Here is an 8,903-nt window from a genome sequence, read left to right on the forward strand (position 1 = left end):
TGGATGACTTGAGTTCAAGATTTCACGACCAACCTGGTCAACATGGTGAAACCCCATCTTTACTAAAAATACAAAAAAATAGCCGGGTGTAATGACACGCGCCTGTAGTCCAGCCACTTGTGAGGCTGAGGTGGGAGAATTGCTTCAACACAGGAGGCAGAGGTTGCAGTGAGCCAAGATTGCATCACTGCACACCAGCCTGGATGACAGAGCAAGACCCTGTCTCAAAAAAAAAAAAAAAAAAACACAAAAAACTACCTATTAGTCGTTCTTTACTTTCTGAAAATTCAGCTTTCTTAGGTGAAAATCTAAAATGATTAATTTTTTTTAGCATGTGTTAAACAGTTATTTTATTATTTTGAAAACAGTAGGATATTGTTAGGAATTTTTTAATATATATTTTCTTTGTTTTTTCAGATTATTAAACCCAAAAATGATGTTACCAACCATGTTGTTTTGCCTGTCAAACCTAAAAGATCCATCAGCATTAAACTCCAACCCAGACCACCTAATACTACAGGGTCCCAGAAGTCGAAGTTGGAGCCACGAAAACTTCTGGGCAAAAGGCTGACTTCAGAAAAGAGTTTTCAACAGCGTGAAGCTGGATCATCCACAACAGGAGAACTGTCAAGAAAACCCGTGGGGTCACTTAGTATAGAGCAATTGAAAACTACAAAGCAGCAGTTAACAAATCAAGGAAATGCTAAATGTACAGACTCTGTGAATAATACCCATGTTGAAAACGAATCTTTGGATAACTTTCTAAAAGAAACAAACAAAGAGAACTTGCCCCATATCTTAACAGAACCTGAGAGGAAGCCAGATCCTAATTTATGTACCACAAGTAAGCCAAAGACTAACTCTTCTAATCAAACCAAGAACAGTTTGGTTCCTAAACAAGCCTTGGGCAAAAGTTCAGTTAATAGTGCTGTTCTGAAAGATAGAGTTAATAAACAATTTGTTGGAGAAACACAAAGCAGGACTTTCCCAGTAAAATCACAACAACTCTCTAGAGGAGCAGATCTTGCAAGACCAGGAGTAAAACCCTCAAGGACGGTTCCCTCTCACTTTATTCAGACCCTTAGTAAAGTTCAGTCATCAAAGAAACTAGTGGTCAAGAACATCAAAGATGTAAAGGTTAATAGGGGTAAATATGAAAGACCAAATGAAACTAAGTTACAGTCATACCCTGTTACTGAACAGAGAATGAAACATACCAAACCCAGAACATACCCCAATTTGCTTCAGGGTGAATATAACAACAGACATCCAGACATCAAGCAAGATCAGAAGTCCACCCAACCTTGTTGTATACCTCAGACATCATGTGTACTGCAAAAACTGAAAGCCATAAGCCAGAGGCCTAATACGACAATTGGCAGATTTAATTCAGCCATTCCAAGCACCCCTAGTATAAGACCAAATGGAACCAGTTGTAATAAACGTGACAGTAATGGCTTTCAACAAAAAGCACGGACTTTGAAAAAGGCTGTTCCCCAGAACCATTTTCTGAACAAGACCGCTCCCAAAAAAGCTGATGTCACAACCGTAAATGAGACCCGAACAAACCCAAATATTAAAAACAAGGCAACAGCAGAGGATCGAAGGTACTTTGCTTTAATTCTAAACTTTTGCAACTTAAGATAATTAGGAAAATTGACCATCATGAAGACTTGGTCAGGAAATAGGCCATAAATAATAGCTCCTAAGTAATTTTTAACTACAGTCTGAAAAAAGATTTGAAGCAAATATATTAAGACTTGAAAGGGCTAGGTGGTACATATGTTATAAATCATTTTCTGTAGTTGTATGCTTAAAATAGTTTTTTTTTAAGAAATTGAAACACAGAATGGATGAATAAGAAGTGGGGGTGCAGATGTAGACACGTTCAAGAAGTGCTCTGCTAGGCTGAACAGCAATAGAACAGATAAGAGTTCACATAGCTAGGAAGTGAGAAGATGATAGTCTCTTGTCAAGCAAACCAATGGTTAAGTTCAGAAAAGTTATCGGGGAAGAACCAGAAACTTCCATGAGTCTGAGTGGGCCAAGTTTTGGCAAGTAAGCTCAAACAGAGAGGAGCAGTCAGTTCAAATACAGGGTTCAGATGGTAGAAGTCAAATCTCAGGCCGGGCACGCTGGCTCGCGCCTATAGTCCCAGCACTTTGGGAGGCCGAGGCAAGCAGATCACCTGAGGTCAGGAGTTCGAGACCAGCCTAACCAACATGGAGAACCCCTGTTTTTACTAAAAATACAAAATTAGCTGGGTGTGGTGGCACATGCCTGTAATCCCAGTTACTCGGGAGGCTGAGGCAGGAGAATTGCTTGAACCCGGGAGGCGGAGGTTGCGGTGAGCCAAGATCACACCATTGCACTCCAGCCTGGGCAACAAGAGCAAAACTCCGTCTCAGAAAAAAAGAAAAAATCAAGATTTCAGGTTGGTTAATATTAACATACATTGATTGAAACTGAGCCAGTGGATTTTTCACGCTTTCTACCCAGGAGAAGCATATACATATACCTGCTTGTCAGAAATTTCCTTATTTTGTACTTCAAGCAGGTATGCATATATGCTTCGTACAGCTCTGAACACCACCACCAAGCCCCTTGCCCTCCTGAAGAGACAGTAAGTAAACAACTTAATTCAGGGTGATGTGATCAAGAGAGTAGGGCTGGAATGGCTGCTTTAGATAGAAGGATCAGTAGAGGTACTTTGAACAGCAATGTCTGAGCTGAGACCTAACTGAGGAGAGGCTGGTGACAAGAAGAAGGACAATCCTGAGCAGAAAGAGAAGTGAGTGCAGAGACCTTGAGGTGGTGAATAAGGAAGTCAGGGTCCCAGCCCTGGAGCTCACAGTCTCGGTCAGACAACAGAGGATTGGTCATAAGACTGTGTTGCATGTTGAACATGTTTGATTACAAAAGAGAAGGAGTCTGGAAAGGAAGAGATTCATTCACTCTTTCTGCAGGTGTTTCTTCAGCACCTGCAATGTGCCAGGCGCTAGGAGACACAGTGATGAGCACACAGTCAGTCTTTACCCTTCTGGAGCTAATTGATATATATAGAAAGTACTAGAGAAACAAAACTGTGGTATTGAGGTCCTAGGAGTAAATTGCCTTTAGAAAGGGAAAGTTCCCTTTTCATTTATGATTAGAAGGAAGGCTAAGGAGATGGGAAAAATGCTAGGAACATGGAGGAAGCACATGCCAGATGTCGCAACTTCTATCATCAAGTAGGTGGCTGGAGTGAAGGCGAGGGGCAGTATTTGGGGCTGAAATAATAAACGTTGCATGGATTTTGCTCTGGAGTCAGAAATGAGAGTTAGTAGCATTCATTCATTCAAAAATTAGTTACTGGCATTCTGGAAAAAACAAAACTATAAAGACAAAAAATAGATCAGTGATATTCAGGAGCTGGGGATTAGGGGCGAGACTGACTACCAAGGAGCATAAGGGAATTATTGATGGTGTTAAAACTGTCTTAGAGCTTGATAATAGACTTACTTGACTTCAGGCATTTGTCAAAACTCAGAATTGCACACTGAAAGGTGAATTTTACTGTGTGTTATTAAATAGCTATGTGTGCTAGGCACTGTGCTAGGAACTGGACTGCCAAGGTTTCTGCCTTCATAGAGCTCACACTCTAGTGGAGGAGACAGAAAACCAACACATTGACTAAATAAGACACGGTAATTACAGGTAATTGCCTCTCCATGGAGGTGTCATTTGAGCAGAGGACTGAAGATGCAAGACCTTAAGGCAGGAATAAGTGGATCAAGAAACTTCAAAGAGGCAGGGTGCATTGGCTCATGCCTGTAATCCCAGCACTTTGGAAGGCCGAGGTGGTCGGATCACTTGAGGTCAGGAGTTTGAGACCAGCCTAGCCAACATTGTGAAACCCCATCTCTACTAAAAATACAAAAATTAGCCAGGTGTGGTGGCATGCACCTGTCGTTGCAGCTACTCAGGAGGCTGAGGCACAAGAATCACTTCAACCCAGGAGGTGGAGGTAGCAGTGACCGGAGATCATGCCACTCTACTCTAGCCTGGGCAACAGAGCAAAACTGTGTCTCAAAAACAAACTGCAAGGGTACCTGAGCTCCTAGAGGAGGTGAGTGACAGGGAGACTAGTGTGATACCAGGTTGGAGAGGTAGGCAGAAGCCAGATTACACTGTGCCTTTCAGCCATGGAAAATATATTGAATTTTATTCCAAGAGCCATGGAAAGTCCTTGGCAGTGACACAGCCTGGGGTGCTATTTACCAAAGTAAGAAAAATTTGAAACAGATGCAGAGATGAAAATCGAGAACTTTGGGACAGTATTAAATTTGAAATGCACAGTATTAAACTTGAAATGCCTGTCAGACATCAAAAGATATCAACTAGGCAGTGGGTTTTACAAAGTTTGGGGATCCAGGGAGAGATCTGGGCTGAAATGTACACTTGAAAGTCATTATTAATATGTAGTTGTAATTTAAAGAAACTGGAGTGCCTACATCCAAACATGAGGTCTATATGTCCTGGTGCCCCTACCCCCAGAAAGCAGTCTGTCACCTGCTTAGAAGCTGGAGTGGAAAATGTGAACAGTGGCGGACAGCAAGATTGAGGACTTGGCACTATCAGAGCCAGCTACTTAAGAGCCCTGAAATTACAGGTCTAGCTTATGAAGGAGTCACGTCTGGTCAAGAGAGGGCTAAGGAACTAGGTTAAGTGGGTCGCTTCCCACACCAAGACCTTATTGAGGGTAGAATGCAGGCTTGGTACGTTTGGGTTGAGTGACAGTTTATGGTGAGAGAAATGAAGTGCTAAGTTAGTCATCTCAAAATTAGAGGGATGTCTTAGGAAAGCAAGTGTCAAGTAGCACATAGTGAAGTGAAAACTTTCAAAGAATAATAATAATCACAAATTCTATTTGAAGTCTGAAGTGCTGGCCACGTGTAATCTAGGAATCTTGGTGTCTGCCTTCTCATGGGTGGGCGCAACCCAGTGCTACCATTACCCATTACTTTTTTCTCTTGCATCAATGTCTGCATCTATTTTTATTAATTGTTTTTTAATTCCATTCTCCTGATTTTGTCTGTAGTTGAAAGTAATTATACTCTATCTATACATATCATATACTTTAGCAGCTTGACTGTGTTTAAAAATAAATAAAACCACTCTCCCTTTAATTGAATTTCAGGAAACAACTAGAAGAATGGCAGAAATCTAAGGGAAAATCTATAAACGGCCCCTATGGAAATTAAAACAAAAGAAAAGTAATAAAGGAAATGAATATTTCATTCTGGAAGAGCATTGAAAAAGAAGAGGAGGAAAAGAAAGCACAACTCGAACTGTCCAGTAAAATTAACAACACTCTGACAGAATGTCTGAACCTCATCGAAGGGGTGAGTGAAGAAGATAAGTTCCTCCAGCTTTGGCCTAAAGTCTTAGAATTTTGGACATTTTCTTAAATATAGTATAGGAGAGATAGCCTTCAGCTAAGCAGAAACTTAGCTACTCTTTTAAATATGGAGTAATAATAGCAATAATAATAATAACATGCCCATAAACAGTGGCTTTTGTATGTCTGCGCTTTTATAAGCACTTAGCTAAGATTACCTCACATAATTATAACCACTGTTACTATGATCACTTTACAAACGAAACTGAGGCACAAAGAAGTTGGAAAACTAATCCAAATAAACTGGCTCCAAAAGGAACTTTGCTTTCTTTGGGTATCAGGTTCTGAAGAGTACACATTTAATGTTGAAACTGAAGTCAGAAGGCAAGTTTATATGTAAAGTTGAAGTATTCTAAATACTCTGGGTAGCTATAAGTAGTATTTAAATTTTATCTTGGATTCTGCAAATAAGGATAAAATAGATGGTAGGCAATGTATGATGGTAGGCAAAGGAAAAATATATTAATAAAAAATGATGGAATAAACTTCTATACTAAGATCCTTGCCTAAAGCAAAACTTATTCAGTCCTTTGGCTGGTAATGTTGAACATCAGCCAAAAAAAGGAAAAGTTCAGTTTAAATCTACCCCAGGCAACATTTTCACAACAGCCAGTTAAATATTAACATTTCTTCTTGTGGAATTAAACTTGAGTTCTTTTTCTTTTCCTCTTTTGTTTTGTTGTATTATTTAAAAACATGAGTACCTTTTTATTATTAAAATCATTTCAAACAATACAGATAAATGATCAGCCCTCTCCCTCTATAACATGCATATTTAGGCATCCCAGACTTCTCTCTGGAGGTGACCACCATTGCCATTCTTTCTGTTTTCATGCATGTCCATACAGTATAGGTGTGGAGAGAAAGGAAGTATATTTTTGTGAGTTGGAATTGTTTTATTCACTTTTTTATGTACTTTGGTTGTCTTTTCTTGTGTTTTCCTAGTACCAATGTTATGCTGACTTACGCGGATGAGTTGAGTGTTTTCCTTTTTGTCCTGTACACTGAAAATAGTTTGTATGACATGAGAATTATTTTTATTTTTTGAAGGTTTGATAAAACTTGCCCATAAAATCATCTGGACCATGTTTCTTTGGAGGATAATTTTGTATATATCCTCTCAATTTATTATGGGGTCATTGCTCTATTTAGGGTTCATATATCTTGAGTCAACTTGAGTAATGTTGTGACTTTTTAGAAATTAGACTTGCCAAAGATTTTTTCTCATTAATCTTTTTAAAAGACCAAGTTTTATTGATTATTTTTTCTCTTGCATCAATGTCTGCATCTATTTTATATTTATTGCTCTTTTCCTAGCTTTTAATTGAAACCTTAGATCATTTAAAAGTGAGAATTTCTTTTTTTTTATAAATATGTTCAATGCTATAGCAGATTTGCCTCTGAATTTTACTTTGGTCATATTATGTGTCAGGGTGAAGTCTGAAAAACAAACCACAGAAATAATGTAATTGGTTACACAGTATCTTATGTGGGTTCTCCAGAGGTGAACCCTAAGAGAAGAATCTCTGTGAAAGTAGTTTATTCGGAAGACACTCCAGGGAAAACTGGGAGGGGAGTGAAGTTGGAGGATCAGAAAAGCGAGTCCATGGAGGGTGACTGGCACAGCCCCACAGGGATGTTCTGGAGACAGTGATACTCTCACATCTCTCCGAGTCATCCTGATCAGAGGCACAGGAGCTCCAGTGTTCAAGCTTCCATTGTCATTTATTCATGGCTGCCTCAGGCGGACAAGACTTCTCAAGGCACTTCCCACTCTCTGGTCACATAAAGGGAGCACAGATGCTGGCTGTGAAAGCACACAGTAAGCACTCAAAATGCTGAAGGGATCAGAAGGGGTGCAGGTGCTATACACAGGTCTGACAGCAAAAAGGAACCTGAGGTAACAGTGGTGATAACTGCAGGAAGCAGCTAGTACCCACCAGGTCTAGGGGAACAAAGAGAGGTTAGGGTATCAAAACCAAGAAGCAGGAGAGACAAACCGTGGTAGAAATGGGACTCCCAACTGTAAGGAAGGCATACTACCCAGCAGATGCTGGAGGAGAGGCCCTGCAGGGCTGGGGCTCAGATTTTTAGGAAAAGATACTCTCCATTTGGTGCTCCTGCCTTTGAAGCTGCACAGGGAGGTGGGCTTTGAGGGGGGAATGGGAGGAAAACCTTCTCCATCCCTACAGCCTCCCTCTCGTGCCCCCTAGTGGCAGAGCTGAGCAGGGAGCTGGTGCCCAGCAGAAAGTGGTTTACAAGAGTTTCAACCCCAGCATCACAACGCAGAGGATGGGTTTTGGGGCTGACACACAGAAGTTTCCTAACTGACATATCTTCTCATTGTTCATTTCTGAATAGCTTGAGATTCCCATTTTGAGTTCTTTAACCCAAAAAATATCTTAGAAGAATATCTTTTAATTTCCAGATTTGTAGTTTTTTTTCTGGTGTTAATTTCTAATTATATTGCATTGTAGTTGGTGAATGTGGCCTACTTGATGGATTTTCTTGAAATTTTCTTTGTGGTCTTAATATCTGATCATTCTTGATAAATATTCCAAAAGTGTTTCAAAAGAATATATATCCTATTTTGTTTATTTGATCCATTGCTTTCTGAAAGAAATAGGCAAAAGTCTCTCCCTGGCACTGTGATTAGTCATTGACAATTTCTCTTCATATGTCTGTCAATTTTTACTTTCTATTTTTCAGTTATGTTGTTAGGTACAGAAAGATTCATGATTTGCTTTGATTTCTTTTGTCTGATTAATTTTGCCACACCTGCTTTTTGTTGTTAGAATATGTCTGGTAGTTCTTTTTCCATCCCTTTCCTTTAAACCTTCATGTGTTGACTTATTTTAGGTATGTCTCATATAAATGCACACAGTTACATTTTGTTGTTGTTGTTGTTGTTGTTTTGTTTTTGTTTTCTTAATTTCATCTAATTAGTTTTAACATTTATTCTCTACTTACAAAGAAGCATAAATAAAGGTTTCACTCTTATATAAAGACCTGACAATACATACAATGGTCCTCTGCTGATTTGGAAACAAGGACAGTTTTCTACGACAGTCTGTTCTTTATAATATATAACTGTTGTGGGAAAAAAAGAAAATCCATTTCTTATTGTAATTATTTTTCTTGTTTTGAGGTTTCTTTTCCACGATGAACCAACCACAAGTTTGGGAACATTGCCTCTGAGGCCCATTCTCTGATGAGAAAGTTCAGTCCCAACTGGGGAAAGTACCTGAGTCCCAGCCTTTTCAGCCTAACAATATACCTAATATCTAGAGTAAGAAATCAGGCTGGGAGTGGTGGTGTGCGCCTATAATCCCAGCTACTTGGGAGGCCGAGGCAGGAGAATCGCTTGAACCCAGGTGGGACACACTGCAGTGAGCAGAGATCACGCCAGTCACTCCAGCCTGGTAACACAGCGAGACTCCGCCTCAAAAAAAAAAAAAAAAAA

The 8,903-nt window shown here is 39.7% G+C and overlaps 1 protein-coding gene across 1 annotated transcript in view; it reads left to right on the forward strand.

The window, feature by feature from the left end:
• The window catches only part of CKAP2L (cytoskeleton associated protein 2L), a 32,362-nt gene that overhangs the window by 7,194 nt on the left and 16,265 nt on the right, over positions 1–8,903 (forward strand). Inside the window, 2 exon segments of the mRNA XM_017891482.1 lie at positions 418–1,607; positions 5,180–5,384. Of these exon segments, the coding sequence (XP_017746971.1) occupies positions 418–1,607; positions 5,180–5,384 (1,395 nt within the window).

Source organism: Rhinopithecus bieti, unplaced genomic scaffold, assembly GCF_001698545.2.
Source record: "Rhinopithecus bieti isolate Rb0 unplaced genomic scaffold, ASM169854v2 scaffold_20362, whole genome shotgun sequence".
In the NCBI taxonomy this organism is placed as follows: Eukaryota; Metazoa; Chordata; class Mammalia; order Primates; family Cercopithecidae; genus Rhinopithecus; species Rhinopithecus bieti.